At 45.9% G+C, this 19,813-nt stretch overlaps 2 protein-coding genes across 6 annotated transcripts; one reads left to right on the top strand and one right to left on the bottom strand.

Moving 5' to 3' along the window:
• Positions 1-1,293: 1,293 nt before the first annotated feature.
• LOC117587269 (arginine kinase) lies at positions 1,294-16,525 on the top strand. Of its 5 annotated transcripts, XM_034277846.1 has the most exons (4): positions 1,294-1,346; positions 3,122-3,203; positions 3,252-3,742; positions 15,349-16,525. In XM_034277846.1, the coding sequence occupies exons 1-4, from the start codon at positions 1,303-1,305 to the stop codon at positions 16,430-16,432; spliced, it is 1,701 nt and encodes a 566-aa protein (XP_034133737.1). In that variant the 5' UTR covers positions 1,294-1,302; the 3' UTR covers positions 16,433-16,525. The 5 variants fall into 5 exon arrangements, with proteins under 5 accessions (XP_034133737.1, XP_034133736.1, XP_034133739.1 ...); XM_034277845.1 differs by having other exon boundaries at positions 3,122-3,742; XM_034277848.1 differs by lacking the exons at positions 3,122-3,203; positions 3,252-3,742.
• Positions 16,526-17,038: 513 nt separating this feature from the next.
• Positions 17,039-18,254, bottom strand: LOC117587271 (arginine kinase-like). The gene has a single exon (XM_034277851.1). The coding sequence runs from the start codon at positions 18,230-18,232 to the stop codon at positions 17,081-17,083; it is 1,152 nt and encodes a 383-aa protein (XP_034133742.1). The 5' UTR covers positions 18,233-18,254; the 3' UTR covers positions 17,039-17,080.
• Positions 18,255-19,813: the final 1,559 nt, after the last annotated feature.

Genomic DNA, 19,813 nt, shown 5'->3' with positions numbered 1-19,813 from the left:
TCCATGCTCTTCGCTCTTCGCCGGCGTAGTCATAGCCATCGTAGTCGTCGTCGCCGCGAGTCGAGCAGTTGAATTTTGCACAGAACAGTCGAAAAAAAAATTAAAGAAGCATTCAACAGCACGCAGCTAGAGCAGAAACATTTGCAATTTGGTTAAATGAAATTTTAATAAAATCAGCAAGATATTTACACCCTGCTGTGGAACGGTCTTCGAAGTGGCATTTAAACCCCTTTTGATACGAGAATTACCCCCAAAGGAACCAAGGAACAGAAACCCAGCGACCCTCCAGTTAACATAGTTTAGAAGAAGATTTTTCCAACTGTTTTATAAGTCCTCCCATCCGAGCAAAGGTGAGTGGACCCAAAAGGGGCCTTCGTTTACACCCCCAATCATCCCTCAAGTGTGGCATGCTGCATAATGCTCGTCTCTCACAGACTGTGACGTAACTGTCCATGGATGCGTATGTGTGTGTGTGTGTGTGTTTGTGTGTCACTCTTAAATTGCTCATACGCCGCGTTTGCTTTCAAAGAAAATAAACAGAGAGAGAGAGAGAAGACACAGCTGCGCTGCTGTCATAAGTTCCAGAGACCAAAACCAACAAATTTTGGCACAAATCTGATGAGTAAACAAAATCCCTACAGGTATTAGCCACAATAATTGATCGATGGTGGCAAGCCCTATATTTAGACGCTTTGCTGCGGCGCCATTCAGAGTGCACATTTGCCAGCATTGATTTGGATGGTCTGGCTGCCTGCCCAGAAGTCGCGCATTTTCACGTGCCCCACGGCGCTCTGCGAATGCATTTCGAGCGTTCAGCGCGGTTCAGCGAGTCAATTTGCAATCCGGCATGGGGACGGTACTCTTGCACCCGTTCCCGCTTTTTCTATAAATAAACCTTGAATAATGCCGGCATATTTGCACTCATGTCTTTGCTGTGCTGTGCGCTCTGCGACTCGACCGACTCTTTGCTGCCTCTGTAAATACTCTTTTTATTTTATCTGCGTCTCGAGAATTAATTAAAGCTTTGTCTCTCGGTTGCTCCGGACTTTGCTGCTGTCTCTGGTGCTGCTGCTGTTGATTGACTTTTCGCAACACTCATCGGCTGCGCTACGTCACTTTGTTGTCAGTTTTCGATGTCATTTCAGTGTCAGCGCCCAACAAGTGCATGTTTTGGAAATTGCCATTTATAGCCCAAACAATTCCCATTAATTGACAGCTTAATAGTACATACATATGAATACATATTCATCAGTCTGAACACTCACTCTAATTACGATTTTCATTTATTTTCAGCTATTTACAATGTTCGCTTTGTGGTATTTAACATTTGCTGTCGACGAAATCCGGTAAGTAGCGAAACGGTTTGACAGCCACTGGACTGCACTGGTTGTTTAGTTTAAAATGTGTGCTTTGTGTTGCCTGCTTTTCGGGGCGCACGTAAAATGTGTTCAAGGTACATGTATAATTGACATACACGCTACAATGCAGGTCAGCTTTAATGCAATGTAGAATTATATATAATTGGGAGGCAAGGATTTTAATGCATCAAATGGATTTATATTTAATTGGGAGCTTATGGAGAATTCCAATATCCATGCTCGACTCGAATTTCGCTCATACGAGTTGCCTTGTTGCACGGTTTGTATTGATTACCGTTCATTCACTCCATAAATCTCTCAGATAACTGTTATCGTCTGGTTTCCTTCCCCCTATGATTGATTTTCGCAAAACTCCACAATCTAATCATCTCGGAAACAGTCTGCAGTATGCAATCTAAGCCCCAATCTCTACTTTCTCACTCTCTCTCAGTCTATTCGCACTTGTCGTGGGATCGCTGGTTATGGCCGAGAGGTGCTAACTGGCTATGCCTTGTTCTCCATGCATTTAGCAACAAAGTAACTCACTCATTCACACGAGCACACAGTCACATGATGGATCTGTTTCTGCTTTCGTCAGCCCCTGCTGCAAAACTGAGCAGCAACAACAACCGGCTTTTCTACGTTGGCTCTAAATCTCATCGTGATAGCTGCAATCAGCAGCGACAGCGACCCACAAATACACTCGCACTCTCACGCACTCACCCATGCGAATCCGAATTCACAATTTTGGCAAACAAAACGGCCAGTTGTTGTTATCTACCGGCAATTAGCGTAATAATGAAAGTGATAATTAAAGTTTGCCACGGTATTCGTTTGGCCAAAATGAAACACCAGCCGGCTTTCGTTGTATTTGTGAGTTTGTTTGCTTATCTATTGGCCGCACGAGTTCTGCGCTTTCTTCCGCTCGTTTGGCCTACGTGACAGCAGAAATGCTGACTATTACGGGGGATAGGAGTACGAAATTGATTTCTTACAAACAATCTGAAAATCTATTTGAATTTGAATTTGAATTTCATCCTTCGATATCGATTACATCGATTCCTGGAATGCTGGAAGCTTTGCAAGAGTGACCCTGTAATTGATACAATTAAGGTCACACTGCTTGTTTTGCATCGTCTCTTATGTTCTCGTCTTCCCTTTTGCTTTGCTCCTCCTACCGCTTGGTTTTCATCGTCCCTTTTGTTCTCATCCTCCCACCGCTTTGACGCGTTGATCGCACATCTGTTGTATTTTCGCAAATAACTAAGCGTTTAGTGTCAAATAATTGCCAATTAATTGTTATTTCATCTTTCTGCATTGTGTAAAGTCGAAGGTGAGTCGAATTGTAGTTGAAAACTGCGAAATAGTGGCAAAACTGCCACGCTAAAGCAACTGCAGCGCCGCTAGTTTTGCCGCGTCGCTTTTGCTCTCATCTTCCTATTGAAAAGTACGCAAATCTGCTCTAATTTAGCAAAAAACTAAGCGAAACTTGTAAAAAGTTAACTTTTAATTGTATTTTTAATTGTGGGCAGTAACTGAAAATAAAGGCGTGTCGAATTTTAACTGAAGTTCATTGCATCAGAAAGGGTGCCCCGCGTGCCGCAGCCATGGTACGTTGGAGAACATTCTGTGGAAGAGAAAACGCATTTGCGGGAGGAGGGGGTTTCACGTTTATTGTATTTGTGTTACATTTTAAGTTTTTTGTTTGATTATGTTGTTTTAATTATAATTTTCTTTTATTTTGTTTTTGATTCTTTTTGTAGCAAGCGCTTGGCTTGGTTTTTTAGTTCAAACAAGCCTGCAGCGCCCGCGTTAGACAACAAACCAGCGAATCCAGCTCCTGCGCCCGCTCCAGCACCAGCTAAGGAACCCGCTCCAGCACCAGCTAAGGAACCCGCTCCAGCACCAGCTAAGGAACCCGCACCAGCACCGAAGCCAGCAGCTGTACCTGCTCCAAAACCAGAGCCACCGAAACCTGCGGCGCCTGTTGTAAACAAACCGACACCGGCCCCAGTTCCTGCGCCTACTCCTGCACCTTCTCCCCCGAAAGAAACTGCACCAGCACCTAAACCGCAACCCACTCCTGCTCCAGTGGTTGCCCCACCGAAGCCAGCTCCTGCTACAGTCGTACCTCAACCAAGTACTCCACCAAAGACAGCTGACAAGATGCCTATCCCGTTGCCAAAATCGTTGACCGAGGGCAACACCAATGGCAATGCCACTAATGGCAACCAAATCGGTGACAGCCCGGACAAAAAGCTGTTCGAGGCCCAGCAGCCAGCACCCAAGGTTCCCAAGCTGAAGGAAGCTAGCAATGACTTCATCAAGGGCGAGTCGAACGCCTTCATCCAGTCGATCAAGGAGGCGCAGCAGGCTGGCGAACGGTAAGCGCATCCTGCACACACGGCTGCACCTATTTTTGTAGACTTTTAAGTTGTTAAATTTGATATTTTTGTGCGTAAGGGGCCATTTCCGCATCTCTGACTCGTGGCGCGGTGCGGCGAGCCGAGGCGGGTTCAATGCACTCTGGTGACTTCTGCTGGCGAAAATAGTTGCCATGTGGAAGCCGCTTGGCGACAAGAGGCTCCCGCCCGGCACCCAAGTCCCCGTTGATACGTTGCCATGCAGCAGCAGCCGCATCAGCACAAATGTTGGATCATGATGATGATGGGGCGACTACAATTTTCCTGGTGTGTTATTTTTGTCTCATGTTCTGTGCTTGGGCGGACAGCTCGCCGTTATGTGAGTGTCGCCTGCGTTCTCCTGCATTGTGACTCCGTTGCAAGTGCAAGTTTCAGTTTATTTATGAGCCCTGCCCGGCCATCTGTTCTTTCTCCAATTCCTCTAATTGCACAAAATTGATTTCCCATTAATATTAATCGACCAAGTGTTTGGCGCCACAGCTAGAACCACAGCCCGAAATGTTAAACCTTTGGGCACGCAAACCACTCGCCTTGTCCTTGCCAGGTGTTCAAGGATGTGGCCACTGGCCAGGCGCGCCGAGTGCTTTCATTCTGGCTACCCGAAGTAGATTTCTTAGCTTTTTGGCTAGCTGCCCATTACCCACATGCAAAATGAAATGGAAATTGAAATGATGTGCCGCTGTCGTGGCCATTATGAGGCCTGTCTTCCGTCGACTGTCTCCTCCGTTGTGCGTCGCCGACGTCGTCGTCGTCGTCAGGTCACATGATCTCCCCCCATGCAGAGTTTATTTATATTTGGAGACGCAGTCAAAGCGCTGCTGTGGCCCGACAATTTATATGCTTTATTGTTTTTTGTGCTGCAAATTGGCTGTGCAGTTGCAGTTGCAGTGGCAGTGGTCTCCTGCTGCCCAACTGACACGACGAGCCTATTTCGGGAGACTAAAGAGCCACAGAGCCCACGTCATGCCTCATGTCTTTGGGGCACTCTTTCATAATAATCATTTCCTGATGGACAGAGGTCTTCATATTTGGCGGCCCTCACTTAGGTGTCTCATTTGATGTTCCCATATCCCTGTATAGTATAGATAAATGGGTGAATATACATACATAAAGGTACATACATACATACATATACTGTATGTACATATGCACGGATAAATAGTTTGGGTTCGTTCTGTTGGCTCGCGCCTGTGCAAAAAATTGATTTTGGCAAGCGTCGCTTTTGATCTTCTGCCAAAATATTGTTTAACAAACAAAAGATAGAACAAATACACAAAAGGAAAGTTGACAACACAAACGCAGTGTATTTTTGTGTATCGCATTCGATGTATAAGACTTAGTATGATATGTTGCAATCCATGAATAATTAGCCACTGCTCCCTCCCGCTCTAAAGCCCAAACATTTTTCCATTATAGCAATAATTTCACAGCTAATTGACCTGGAAGGGAAGGGTGAGGCTTTGGAGGCGGACTCGTGCTTGGCTGACCGCAAATTGAACAAATTAATAATACATATTTCAAATGGTTTACTCATTTTTTGGCACTCGCTTTTTGCAGACCCACAAATTAGCAATCCATTCTGGATTGACGGGCTGCCTGGCCTGGCCTCCAGCATTGCTAGCCGCAATCAGTCAGTGACTAAATGCTTCTATAAACACGGCGCACCGCGATGAGAGTGTTATGCAAGTTTCCCCCGTACATATAGATGTGTGTGGATAAAGATACGATTACGAGTAATGCTTACATGGAACAGAGGCCCCTCTGGCTATGTGAATAAGCTCTCTCTCGCTGCGGTGGCTGAATCAAGCGCGGCTTCCACCCAAAGCCAGAGGCTTGTCACATGCATTTCCCACAGCTCGTTTACGAGTCGAGCGTGTACATATAATGTATTTAGATATATATATATATATATATATATATATTGTATGAACCACACACATGCTAAGTGCTTTCTCAACTGTGTGTCAACAGTAACGAAAATATGTATCTACTCGTATCTAAAGCTTGTGTCGCAAGCGTTTCAAGGTCGCTCCCTATATACATTCATATCAAGTATAGATTTCGCTTTCCTCCACTTGTTAGCCGGGTATTAACTGTTCGTTGTTCTATGGGAAATCCTACACAGGCACCGAGCCCCCAAAGGCAGCCAGTAGACTGCAAGATGAATAAAAAGCTTCTGGGTTGGGAAGAGCATTTACGTAATCTCAGCGCCACCACTCGAGAGCCGCGCAGCCATTGAAAATGAAAACGAAAAGTAAATTGAAAATGCGAAAATGTGCGCCCCTCCCGCACTGGGAGGGATGACAGTTCTGGATTATATAAGCATCCTGCGGTGCCTGCTGCCAGTCGGAATTTTAATGCGTATCAAAAGTTAATTCTCTGCATATATTATTTTGAATATTATTTGATGGCTGAAACGGTTATTGAATATGTACATATAGTATATTTTGATTGCCTGTCCCGTGGAATATGGAAAATTCGTGTGCCACGGGAAACCAAAAGTTGTGTGTTTGTGTGTTGTTTTCGAAAACAACTTACTACACGTGTGGGATAGGGATATATTGTATAGATCTTTCGATGTTTGCTGCGCATTGCATAAATTTTCGTTGGCAACTGTTCAAATATTTTCCCTCAGTTTTTCATTTAGTAACAAATGATTTTATGTTCGATGTTCTTTTGGGCTCCCCCACACCTAGATATAAGTAGATATATGAACATACTCTCGTGTGTATATGTATTTGGTTCCTTTATGCTGCGAAGGCATTCAATTTCAAGTTCAAGACTTTTGTTAGAGATCGTGTAAGCGATTATATCTGTTTTGTTTATTTGTTTCACCTCTGAGGCAGATATTCATTGTTCCTATCGCATTATTATTAGGTATTGAACGTATGTTTGGGTTTTAGATGTTTATTTGGCTAGTCTTCCACCTAATTTTCTATAAATCTTTTACATTTAATCGAGGTATTTTCTAGAAATTTTTCATTTTTATATAGCGGTGGTGTTAGTGCCAAAATTTATTGTTTGCCTTAGATCGTAACAACCACCAGCGACAGATTGTGTCATAAATACACGATATGCATATATTTCTGAAGCTGTACGGGGTCTATAGTATATTCCCCTTCTGGTCGAACAATAAGCTCCCTCCGATGGTCTGCTTCAATTGTTTATTCAGCATTTTTGGGCAATTCTGAGTGGGGCTTTGTTGAGTCATCCCAAATACTGGCACTTCTTGAGGAGTGTACTCTGGGGCTAACTTGTGATACTTACTCGTACTTTGGTTACTTTCATCGGGGAGGCCGCCTCGCCTGGAGCAATGTCTGCTCATAATAAAGCAATGAAAACTATTTGCATTCGCATGGGTGTGGTGTATCCAACACACCCACCAATTGACGCTGCATAGTTACTCAAACACATGCAAACCCAGAGCTACAGCTACAGCCTGCCTGTCTGCCTGCAGGCTCGCTCTTGTGGGCCTCTCGCTCCCACAACCGGAATGAAGCAGTGCAGTTTTCTAGCTGTTTGCGCGCTGCCAACACTTTCCTTTTCTCTGTCAGCGGCAGAGGTGCCTCCTCTATGCATGTGTTTGTGTTGCTGAAGAGCTTTTTAGTGCCGGCGTGTGTGTGTGTGTGTGTTTTGCTGTCGCGCTCTTTAGCGAAACGAAAGCTTTACTGCCTTTTCTGCTTTTATATCATACGTCACGTCCTACGTCAATTGGGAGCAGGGGCTAGCTGCCACTACACACACACAGATACAGTGAGACTGAGCGGCAAGCTGGCACTACACACAGCTGCCGTGGCAGAGCGGCAAGCTGCCACAAATACAGTACAGAATACCAGCAGCAGCAGAGGCACGCCAGGAGGCAGGCTTCCCACACTCGCACACCACTGCAGGCCGTAGCTTTTTCTCTCTGTCTCTCTGCTGTGCTCTTGTGCTTGCCGAGCGTTTCTCGTCTGTGTTTGTGTGTTGGTGTAGTTTGAAAGTGAAAGAAGAAGGGAGCGCTGCTGCCGCTGCTCTGCCAGCGTCAGCGCCAACCCCAACGTTGCTGCCCCACCGACAGCCGACTGCAATCCATTGAGTCAAAGAACAGAATTTTCTGATCATTGTAACGTTGGACGTTGAATTCTACGGTTGCAAAGGTGAGCCGTTCTCCAACCACAAACCATAAAAAATATATTTGCAAATCAAGTGAAACAAATTAGTCCAACTAAAGATAGTACATGGTGTGATTTTATCTAGAATTTAATATTTAAGCTAAGTGTGGCAACTAAAAGTTTAATTTCTGGCGGCAACAAATTTGTTAATTAACTTCAACAATTCCTTTTGTTTGTGAGTGTGCGTATCCTGTGTGTGTGTGTGTGAATATCCTGTGTGTGTTTGTGCTTCGCTGTTGCCATCCAAGATTTATGAATTTTCTGCATGAAGTTCCCCCGGCTGAGTCACCTGAATAAATAGAATACTCAATGCATTTATTGCAATCCCAAAACCGAAAACTGGTTACCGGCAAGCCAGTAAAGCGCCTCAAGTTTATGCCGAGTATATAGTTACGTTCGTTATGCAGTTCTCTGATTTTCGCCAAGAGAGACAAAAAAAAACTTGTTTGGCCCTGTCATGGTCTGGCAAACGTCGCTGCTCGTCTGCCTCTCTGTCCGTCAGTCTGTCTGTTTCGTTCGTTGTGCAATTTTTGCGGCCAAATGCCAATGAACGGTAGGACTGTACCGTAGCGTGCGGCTGCTTGCCAATTGCTGGTGTAGGGAGGCTGGCAGGGGGACTGCAGTTTAAGGTCGGTCGTTCATTGGCTTGCAGAAGAAAGTATCTCCAACGTTCTATGTCTATGACAATGTTCTATGCCAATTCCGATAAGATATTGGGGCTTGTTAATGCGCTGTTCTCACACCTCTAAAAGATAAGAGGCGAAAGAGAACAACTTTCAGTTAGCACTTTGCTGGCTTCGTCTCTTGAACTTGCCCCCCTGCCTGCCCGGGCATGGCTATAATAAGAATGGTTCACCCTCAGCAATAAAATACTCACTTTCGCGGTCAATGCCAGGCGATTGCATAATCAAATAAGTTGCTTATCGGCTCTAGATATTTTATCTGCCAATTTTTGCACAATTAAATGAATAATGCTCGGCTGACAGTAATCAAATCACAGGAATGCGCACAGCAAGCAGCCAAAATATCAGGCTACAAAATAGTCAGTTAACGATTATATAATCCTGCCACAGTTTGAGGGCGATTGGGCGGGCGGCCAAATTTAGTGGCTAGAACCATCAGCGGGGGGAGCAGGCAGCAGCAGCGATTTCGGGCTCGAGTTGATATAATGCCGGCTGCTAAAAATACAACCCCGCGAAAGCAAATAAGCTAAACAAAAGCACAAACATAGCCACAGATACCAGATGGATAGGGTAGGTAGAGGTGCCCATCATAGCTACACATATACCTGGCCACCACCAAGAAATAGCCTCACACAAAATTCCAAAGCTGTAGGCTGGCACATCAGCTGACGTGGGAATGGGAACTCGGAGAACAGAATGTTGGTGTGTATTTTATTCAACAAACAAATCGCGTATTACATTTGCTGTACGAATTGCTGCTGCTTCTATGGCACACATGGCTGTTAATTATTCAATTGAGATCCATTAAAGTAAAATGAATAGAAATGGGAAAGAAGGAACAGCAGAGGAGGAACGCGATTAACTTTTCGAAACATTGGAAAAACAAATTCCAACCCTCTAGTCTAGCTAGTTAACAGGGTAACGCTTCTCTTTCTCTCTCTGCCATTCGATGGATAAACAAAAGGCTTTATTTTTGCATTGCACTCACTATTATATAATCAAAGCTAGGGTTGGGTTCGGCGCGGCTCTGTTTTATTTTTGCACAGACAGGAAATGGCATAGAATTGCAGCAAAACGCAGCTCTCGGATGACAGCGACAGTGCCAATCAATGCCTCGTACAATAATACGATTTCTGCCTGATTTTTCTCACAATTCATTTGACAGAAAATAAACAAATATTTGGACGGGTCTAGAATTTCAGACAAATGCTCGAATAAACAAATCAAATTGCTGAAGAGCTGGTCGGGTCGTCAGTCGTAATATTTTCGAAGCGACTGTAGATGTAGCTGAGCGAAAGCTCCACGCCAGAGAGAGAGAGAGAGAAAGCTTTGGAAATTTGCAAACTTCATGAGGACTCACTTACTTGCAATAAAATAAATCAGAGAAAGCTTCTGCCAAAAGCTCATAGAAAATCAGTTAAAAGCTTCAAGTAGAAAAAACCCACTGCAACTACAGCACATGTAAAATAAACGTAGAGTAGATGCGACTTGTGTAAAACACAGTATAAAGAGTATAGTTTAGTATATAGTTTTGTATAAAGATCACCCAGATTTCCCGGAATATGTGGCAGAGTCTGCAACTACCGACAACCCCTTTGGCTTGCTGGTTGCTTAGCTTAATGAAGTGTCGTCCGACGCTGCTCGCTGATTGTCTTCCCAGACAGCACACAAATTTAAATCAACGACATCCGGGTAATGAGCATAAAATGCCTGCAAAATATTTTGCGCCACTTGCTGCAAAAAAATAACGAAAGGAAGAAGAATATGTATTTGATTTGATGTTCATATCTTTAGTTCTTATATACATACGATTCTTACTATATGGCATATACATATTTATGTACAAAGTTTGTTTGCTGTTGTATTTTGATGACTGGCTGCCTTTCCTTTCTGCCTGCCTAATTGAGTGTGAGATGCTTTGACGTTTTGCCAAAAGAATTTTAATTAAATTACGACCCATGGCAGGCAGCAGGCAAAGATGAGATCCGAGAACTACTTGGAAATGCGGGCGACCAGCAGCCCTCTAAATCCCTACCCCTATACATTCGCTATATATTAATAAGAGCTTTATGTCGAGTTCATGTCACAGACGAAATTATTATTGGTCAAAATGCTGCTGGCGGGAATGTGACATGGGGATGTTGATGCCATGTCCAGCCTCAACTTGAATTAATGTCTGGCCCAGTAGGGGACCAATTCCTGGATGGTAATGAGTGTGTGAACAGTGTAGGCTTGTCTCTCTGTGTGTCTGTCTGTCTGATACCTACCCTATCCGCCTTCTAGCCTTTCCCTTATCAAAATGTTGACCAGTTTGGACTGTCTGCAGCCTGCAGCCAATTTCCCGTTGCAGTCGCTCACGTACATGTGCGAACACTAAAGCGGCAAACGGCGACGACGACGACGCTGTCGATGTCCAATTTCCCGAAATACATTTCGAAATATTTCTCGTGCACTTTGCCAATTTCTTTGTGCAATCGATTGGCCAGGCCACGCTGACATGCTGCCAGGCCGGGCCAATGGTTTATGCAATTAACGAAGGCAAACTATTGCAGCGATTTCTCGGGTGAACGAACGACCAGAGTGGCCATAAACTTACACTGCTCATTGCACAGGCACTTCCACTGCCACTGGCGGCCAAACGGCTGCCAATTTCGATTTATGCGATTGCTTTTGGCAGCGATTCTTGCGGAGGCAACTTTTACCTTAACTTTCCTTCTTTTATGGTTTTTTGTTCCCTCTTGTTTTTTGGCCTGCCAACAAAGACGACCAACCTGTGGCTGGAAGAGTGTTTGCTCACATCTCGCGCTATCTAATCGCGGGGTTGCCTGCTCCTTCCTCTGATCGTGTGTCCCAGTCGGGCAGGCGGAGAGACAGCTAACAGCCCTGATTGCCATTTGAAAGTGACTAAGCTTATCAGGGCCAAAGCTTATCTTGGCCAACAACAAGCTCACACACTCACTCTCACTCTCTCTCTCTGACTCTCTTGATCCCAGCCAACTCTTTTTCTATTGAGGCTCTCCTCTCTGCCTGGCACTCTTGACACTCTCTTTCCAGCACTCCAGCTGAGGTGGAGTCGCATTCAGTGATTTTTCAGTGCCGGCCATTCGCGAATTGTTGCTAAGCCTTGACGGTTGCAAAAATACGAAAACAAAAAAAACCTCTAGAAAAGTAGTCGCCGCCGCGTGCGTGATATCATTATAAAATATATAAAGGCTCTAATTTCTTCTAATTCAGAGTTGGTGACGCGTGTGTGATTAGAACACTACTACCCTGTGACACTAATCAACTGAGCTGCTCTGCTCTGCCATTGATCCGATCCTGCTTGCTTTTCCTTCGGGGGTTTCCTTCTGCTATATCCTTTCCTCTGGGTGCCAATGCGACCCCCTTGATGGTGGTGTTAGTGTCCCCTCATCATCATCAAGAGGGTTACATAATGAAATCAGTATTTTAATTTGATTTGCTTGTCTTTTAAGTGCCCTGGTCCTTTGAGTCATGGGTGGTTTTTCCTACGTTTTCCCCCTATCTATGTGTGTACGTGTGTGCTTGCTCCAGTTTCCTCAAGTCAATCTTTCATTGACTATCAGCCGGCGCACTCGAGTTAATTGATTAGTTAGACAGCCCCGTAAGTCAGCTGCTGTTATGGCCATTATTATTATCTTTCGAGATATTCGCACTCATAGAACTCGTTCGCACTCGTACTCGGTACACCCTTAACCAGTGCATTGCATGGCAATTGGCAAAGCTCTTGCCACTATCTTTACGGGGCATTAACAAGCCTAAGTTTACTCATTCACAGTGGGCGGACCGACAGCAGATATGACTCCCGAATGGCCTAAAAGTTTCCACAATCAATATTTGTGGAGGAGCAGTGGAACCGCAGGGGTGGGGGCTGAGTTGGCAAAGTGTTTTCCATTTCAAATCAATAATTACAAAAACCCCCAGACGAATGGGGCAATTGGAGATGGAAAGAAAACTGATCGATCGCCGGCGGATTACTCACCCTGGAGATGGAATGACTCTGACTCCGACACCGACTCTGACTACGACTCCCTGTCTGGCCGAGTAATTGAAGCTGCAAATGAAATTAGGCGAAAACAAAACAAAAGTCTGAAATAAGAGTTGACCAAGTGTGTGTGTGGTGCGGGGGCGGAATACATTTTTTCACGAGCTTAATGTTTACTCGACATGCAATGCAATGTCTCTGGTAGCAGGCAGCCGGTTCCGTTGAACCATTGAACTGGATCCATCCCCCGAGTTGGATCAGCCCGCGAACGAACTGAATTTTCCACTGCAGGTACAGACACAGACACAGGACCTCCTCTTTCGCATATCCCACAATGGAGTATTTAAAGCGTTGAGTACACGTTTTACCCTGGTCCTGGGAATCCCGCAAGCTGGCTTTAATTTCGATTTGCCGAGTAATTGATTTTTTCTTTTTCCTCACTTGAGAGTCGACAAAGGGATGGAATGGGCTGGGATGAGTGTCTCGTTCATGTCATTACCAGGAGCACATTTCACACTCCAGCACGACACTTGAAGTTGACTTGACCGAGCAGCCCCTTCCCCTGCTGCCGCTGCGGCTGCTGCTGCTTCTGTTCCTTATCCGGCTTTAGGCTCAACAATTCCCAGCTGCCGACTGAGTCGCGTGCTATAAATTTTATTGATTCACTCGAAGGAGGCAGTTGGGTTGGGCCTGGTGGTGGTGGGTCTGAGTGGGGTGCGTCCAACGCATCATATAAATATATCCTTCCGCATTATGTTGCCGCTCATCCGGCAACAGTTTGGGCCGGCGCCTGCGGATATGCAATGCTGCTGCTGCCACTGCTGCTGCTGCTGCAACCCTCGACCTCCGACCAACCAACCCCCCCACTGCAAAAATAAAACAAATTGAGAATTTTCGGCAAATACATCGATGCCACGCGCTCTCCCTTGTTTCTGTTTCTCTCTGCTGAATCCTCTCCCATTTCAAATGCCGACTGCCGGCTAAGTGCGGGGCTCATGGGTGCGTCAGCTCTCAGTTCCTTTCGATTTGCCGATTGAGTGTGTTGTTCGTCCACAGCCATAGTCCTCGTAGTACTCATAGTCCTCGTTTGTCGAGCAAAACGCGCGCGCTAAATATTGTGCAGACAAGCCCACGAAGGAGTAGCAGCAGCAGCGCAGCCAGCCAGCCAGTAGTCAGCCAACCGAGCAGCAGTCAGCAAGTCCTTTGCTCCCTTCGACAGCATTGCGTAGTGTTTGTTTAGTGTAGTATACTTTTGGGCGCGGCAGCTGAAATCGTGCAAGAAAGAGCAAGAAAAACCCGTCAGTTCGGAGCAGAGCAGAGTTCGCAAAGAAAAAGAAACGAAAACTGAAAATATTAAATTAATATTTTTAAAATTGTTGCGTCCGTTAATTTTGATACCAACGAAACAGACCACCAACCATAAAAACAACCGAAAATCATTGAAAATCAAAAAGCAATACCCATTAAACATTAAACATTAAGTCAAGCATCGTGTCTGTGTGTGTTTAAGCGTGATCCAAAGAGAGAGAAAGAGAGATAGAGAGATTAGAGATCTATTATAGTAGAGCTAGAGCTGAATTGTGATTTCATTTTTACCTGCAAGAGCAAAAGCAAAAGAAAAATCATAAAAGGAAGGAAATCCATTAAGCGGAAATCCTCCCTCAATTTTTTATATACAAACACCGAACTTTGTGACCAAGCAAGCGCCAAATTTTTAAACGTTTTTGACAACTTTTACAACCAAATCTACAACCAAAAAAACAAACAACTACAAAATGGGTCTATGCGCCTCCAAGGATAAGAAGGAGAAGGTGATCGAGGGCGATGTGGCCAACGGTGGAGGAGAGCCCAATGGTACAGCAGCAACTGCTGCTGGAGAAGATGGGTGTGTATATATCGCAGGGTCTCGGTCTCGGTCTCGGGCTAGGGCTTCCCTTGTGGCCTAGGTCCTAGACGATGGTCGTCGGGCAGTCATTCTGTCTGTATCCCTGGGGCTGACGTCATGTGTGTATGTGTGTGTGGGGCTGCGTAAAGTTTTGTCTGAAAAGCGCCCAAAAATAAAAATGCCATAAAAAAGTTATTATTGCCCTGGACTTTTGGCTGAGCCTCCTCTGTGCTCGGGTTCTGTCTCTGGCTCTAGCTCTGACTGGGGCCGGGTCGTCGTCGCCATGTTGTTGTAGTGCGCATGGCAGAGTCAAACCCGGAACCAGAGCCGGAGCCGAGGCGTGTGTACACAGATATAGTGTGTGTGCCGTCGATTTGCGTATTCAGCGGCAGCCGGCAAAAATGTTATAGTCAGCCATCAGCCACCACCAAAAACAGGGCACACACACGCGAGAGAGAGGCGCAGCAACCACCGTGCAGCAATCGTCGTACACAAGGGGCGTACGTACAGACCCGGGGGTGATGGTGATGTGTTGGGTTGGGTGGTGGTAATCGCTAAGGGGTGAGGGGTGCGGGGTGCCTTGGTGTGTGGCTGGTGTGTCGCGTGCCGGCGGGCCAAAGTCGAGTGTGAGCACATGGCCATAACCCAAAACTAATTGCGGGGACAAACAAAAAGGAATTGTGAGGATATGCGCCAGCGAAACATGTTGCCGCTGCCTGCCGTCTTTTAGGCGCCACAAAACAATAAAAACTATAAACTGCCTGCTTGCTATTATGTAGTGACTGCCATTTACTGCCACGCCCTTAAACTAAACTCCGTGTTCGTTTTTGTATCCCTTTTTGCAGCAAACAAGACACCATGGTTGACGCTGCTGTACTCGCTAAACTGGAGGAGGGCTTTGCCAAGCTGGCTGCCTCCGACTCCAAGTCGCTGTTGAAGAAGTACCTGACCAAGGAGGTCTTCGACAACTTGAAGAACAAGGTGACACCCACCTTCAAGTCGACTCTGCTGGATGTGATCCAGTCCGGTCTGGAGAACCACGACTCCGGCGTCGGCATCTATGCCCCCGATGCTGAGTCGTACACAGTCTTCGCTGATCTGTTCGACCCCATCATTGAGGACTACCATGGTGGCTTCAAGAAGACCGACAAGCATCCGGCCTCGAACTTCGGTGATGTCAAGAGCTTCGGCAACGTTGACCCAACCAACGAGTATGTGATCTCTACTCGCGTCCGTTGCGGTCGCTCCATGCAGGGTTATCCTTTCAACCCCTGCTTGACCGAGGCCCAGTACAAGGAGATGGAGGGCAAGGTCAGCAGCACCCTGTCCGGTCTGGACGGTGAGCTGAAGGGCAAGTTCTACCCATTGACTGGCATGGAGAAGACCGTGCAGCAGCAGCTCATCGACGATCACTTCCTGTTCAAGGAGGGCGATCGCTTCTTGCAGGCCGCCAACGCTTGCCGCTACTGGCCCAGCGGCCGTGGCATCTACCACAACGATGCCAAGACCTTCCTGGTCTGGTGCAATGAGGAGGATCATCTCCGCATCATCTCCATGCAGCAGGGTGGCGATCTCGGCCAGATCTACACTCGCCTGGTCACTGCCGTCAACGAGATCGAGAAGCGTGTGCCCTTCAGCCACGACGATCGTCTCGGCTTCTTGACCTTCTGCCCCACCAACCTGGGCACCACCATCCGTGCCTCCGTGCACATCAAGGTTCCCAAGCTGGCCTCCAACAAGGCCAAGCTCGAGGAGGTTGCCGCCAAGTACAACTTGCAGGTGCGCGGCACCCGCGGCGAGCACACCGAGGCTGAGGGCGGTGTCTATGACATCTCCAACAAGCGTCGCATGGGTCTCACCGAATACGATGCCGTCAAGGAGATGTACGATGGCATCACCGAGCTGATCAAGCTTGAGAAGAGCTTGTAAATTGTCAACCGCAAAACCACCAAGCATCGTCCTACCCCGGCAGGCAACACCATCCGCCTTCAGTCGGGGGAACGCAACAATCAACAACAACAAGAAGAAGTGGATGACGAACAACAACAACAGAAACACGTAGAAATCTTCAGCTCGTCCGCCTAGTCGCTTTTGGGCGGTGCGGGCTGCCAAAATCAATTTAGTTTGTAGCGATTGTGGAGCAGCTGTCTGTCTGTAGCTAGGCCTGGCGTCTTTCGGCATTTTCGTATACTTTGAGAGATCCGGTCTACAACAACAAGCAGTCCCTGCAACACTACCACCCACAACAACAACAACAACAGCAGCAACAACAACGGAGAACTATTTGACAAGATAAAAAACATTTTGCTTAATTCAAGAAAACAAAGAAAAGAATGTGTAACATTTTGTGGCACTCCGCGTGTCAAGCAAAAACAAAAAAAGAAAAAACTTTAAATACTTTTATTTTAAGTCTTAAGTTTATAAAAGAATTAAAATTATTAAAAAAAAATAATAAAAAAAAAAATAAAAACCCAACCATGAAGTGTAGTGTAGAAGAGAAGCAGAAGTGTAAGTATTTGAAGCATTTGAAATGCATTTAATTGTGGTACTAAAAATGAGAGTTTAAAATTCATGCTTTTACTTTTTGCTCGCCTTGTTTTCGGCTTCGATCAGAGCGCTAATGCCATCGTGCATCTCCTTCACGGCCTCTAACTCGGTCAGGCCCATCCGCCGCTTGTTGGAGATGTCGTGGACGCCGCCCTTGGCCTCGCTGTGCTCGCCGCTGGTGCCGCGCACCTGCAGATTGTATTTGGTGGCCAGCTTCTGCAGCTCCTCCGGATTGGCAGTCAGATTGGGCAGCTTGATGTGCACGGAAGCGCGAATCGTTGTGCCCAGATTAGTGGGGCAGAAGGTCAGAAAGCCCAGACGCTCGTCGCGGCTGAAATCCAGATATTTCCCCAGTGCCTCCAAGCCGCCGAGCATGCGATCGTACACCTTGCCGAGGTCCCCGCCCTTTTCCATAGAGATGATGCGGATGTGATCCTCTTCGTTAACCCACACCAGGAAATTGCGCGCCTCGTTGAAGTAGATGCCGCGTCCGGCGGGCCAAAAGCGCGAGGCGCCTGCCGTCTCCAGGAACCGGTCGCCCTCCTTGAATAGGAAGTGTTCGTCGATCAGCTTCTGTTGCACGGACTTCTCCATGCCGCAGAGTGGCAGGTAGCCACCTTTATACGCGCCGCTCATCGTGTTCAAGGCACCGGATATCATGCACTCCAACTCCGCATACTCGTACTCGCTCAGGCAGGGATTGAAGGGGAAGTTCTTCACTGAACGTCCGCACCGGACACGCGTGGACACAATGTACTTGTTGTTGGGATCAAGATTGGGGAAATCCTTGCCCTTGCCGAAGGAGGACTCGGGGTGCTTATCCGTTTTCTTAAATCCCTTGTGATAGTCCTCGATAATGGGATCGAATATGTCCGCAAACGTTTTGTATGCCTCTGCATCGGGCGCGTAGATTCCAACACCCGAGTCGTGGTTGCACAGCCCAGATTGGATGCAGTCCAGCAGCGATGAGTTGAAGGATGGTGTCGTCTTCTTCTTTAGCTTGTCAAAGATGTCCTTTTTCAGGTGCTTCTTTAGCAGCGACTTGGAGTCGGAGGCGGCCAGTTTCTTATAGCCCTCCTCCAGCTGCACCAGTGCTCCAGAGTCGACGGGCTTTCCTTCCTTGCTCGCATGTCGACAAAGAAACAAAAATGTCCCACGACGAACGGCTCCTAGTCGTAGCATGGTTCAAAAGTTAACTGTAATTTTGATATAAAATAATTTTAGTATGCTGAGTTTAATAACGCCAACATGATGTCGCATTTGACGTATTATAAGGAGCAGCCGTTTCCGACCCCATAAAGTATATATGTTCTTGGTCAGTATCAATAGTTGAGTCGATCTAGTTATGTCTGTATGTCCGTTCGTCTGTTCGTCCTTATGATTGCCAAGTACTCAGAGACTATAAGAGATAGGGCAACCAAGTTTGCAGTGGCTAAACCCTCCCCGCCCATCAGTTTTTTTTGTTTTTTGCACATTTTCTCATCCGCACACTAAAATGTCAAACGGAAAAAAAAACCATAACTTACAGATATACTAACTAAGTACCAGGTATAAAAGTTGTGACGCGTAAGAAGCGTCTCACACGTACCTTCTCGTTGTATTCATATGATGGTCAGGGAAATCCTCTCGTGTGTCTTACCGGTCAGGGAAATCCTCTCTTGTGTATAAACGGTCAGGAAATCCTCTCTTATGTCTAAACGGTCAGGGAAATTACAGCACTTCGGTTTTTCAGCAGTGTGACCGCGGTGTTATCGAGACAATATACCGCGTGACCAACAGAAATATACCGTCTCACTTTGAAAATATACCGTAAAAATACCGACTCATTTCCTCGAATTTGATATTCTCGTTAAAATTACTAAAAAGCTAAAACTCTTAGACCTGAAACTTTAATTTTATAATATTGAAGAAGCCATTGTTCATCAGATTCGCATGATTTCATGACTTTGTTTTAATGGATTTTTTTAGAAAACAAGGTTCGTGTCCGTGCTGGGAAACATTTTTGCAGTATGTTGTTGGCGCATGAAATGTATGCTGCCAACCTCTTACGCGCTCTATTGGAATTGTCTGGAACCACTGTTGCTGCTCTGTTAAGCTCTATCGGAAGTGTCTGGAACTGCGGCTTCTTCACTAGCGCGCTCTTTCGGAAAAGTCTGTAGCGACGGTATAAGTGTTGGACAACATAACAATCACAGCTGTGTTGGCGCGTCTCCAGAAGTTCAAATTCAAATTTAGCTTAATGCGTTATCACTCGCATTAAAATATTTTTAGCTTCTCCCAGTTTGGACCTGTTTTCGGTTGCCCAATTTAATCAAATCTTACCGACTGTTGCCTCGTAAAGCAGAATGCGCCAACGTTTTAATAGCTTAAAGCTTAAATACCAAATCAAATATTTTATAATTAGTAATATAAAACGGCAACAACAAACAACAAAGCGGCACACAAACTCACACATGTGGCACAAATAAAACTAATTTCGAACGGCAACACCTTCCCAATAAAGAATCGTTATCCTCATTATCATTATCAACAGCTTTGGACCGCTAAAACCGGATCTGGAGAGTGGATCAAAACCAAGCCATACATAAAAATTCATTAACTATATTAAAACAAGCGCAAATTAGAAATGCAATACGTGAGCGGTGAAGTATACGATTATTAGCATTTTTATCGCATAATCTCCGAATTTTGACGCTTTTTGCCACCGTTTTTTGAATAGGAGAAGGAGAAACAACAACGAAACGAAGCTCAAATCAACATTTA

Source organism: Drosophila guanche, unplaced genomic scaffold (genome assembly GCF_900245975.1).
Source record: "Drosophila guanche unplaced genomic scaffold, DGUA_6, whole genome shotgun sequence".
NCBI lineage: Eukaryota > Metazoa > Arthropoda > Insecta > Diptera > Drosophilidae > Drosophila > Drosophila guanche.
Note: the sequence above shows the minus strand (reverse complement) of the source record. Positions and strands in the feature narration are given on the sequence as shown.

Coding starts and splice junctions, on each gene's coding strand:
- LOC117587269 (XM_034277845.1), top strand. CDS start 1,303: ATGTTCGCTTTGTGGTATTTAACATTTGCTGTCGACGAAATCCG. Junction 1,347..3,121: donor TTTGCTGTCGACGAAATCCG/GTAAGTAGCGAA, acceptor TTCTTTTTGTAG/CAAGCGCTTGGCTTGGTTTT. Junction 3,743..15,348: donor GCGCAGCAGGCTGGCGAACG/GTAAGCGCATCC, acceptor CCCTTTTTGCAG/CAAACAAGACACCATGGTTG.
- LOC117587271 (XM_034277851.1), bottom strand. CDS start 18,232: ATGCTACGACTAGGAGCCGTTCGTCGTGGGACATTTTTGTTTCTTTGT.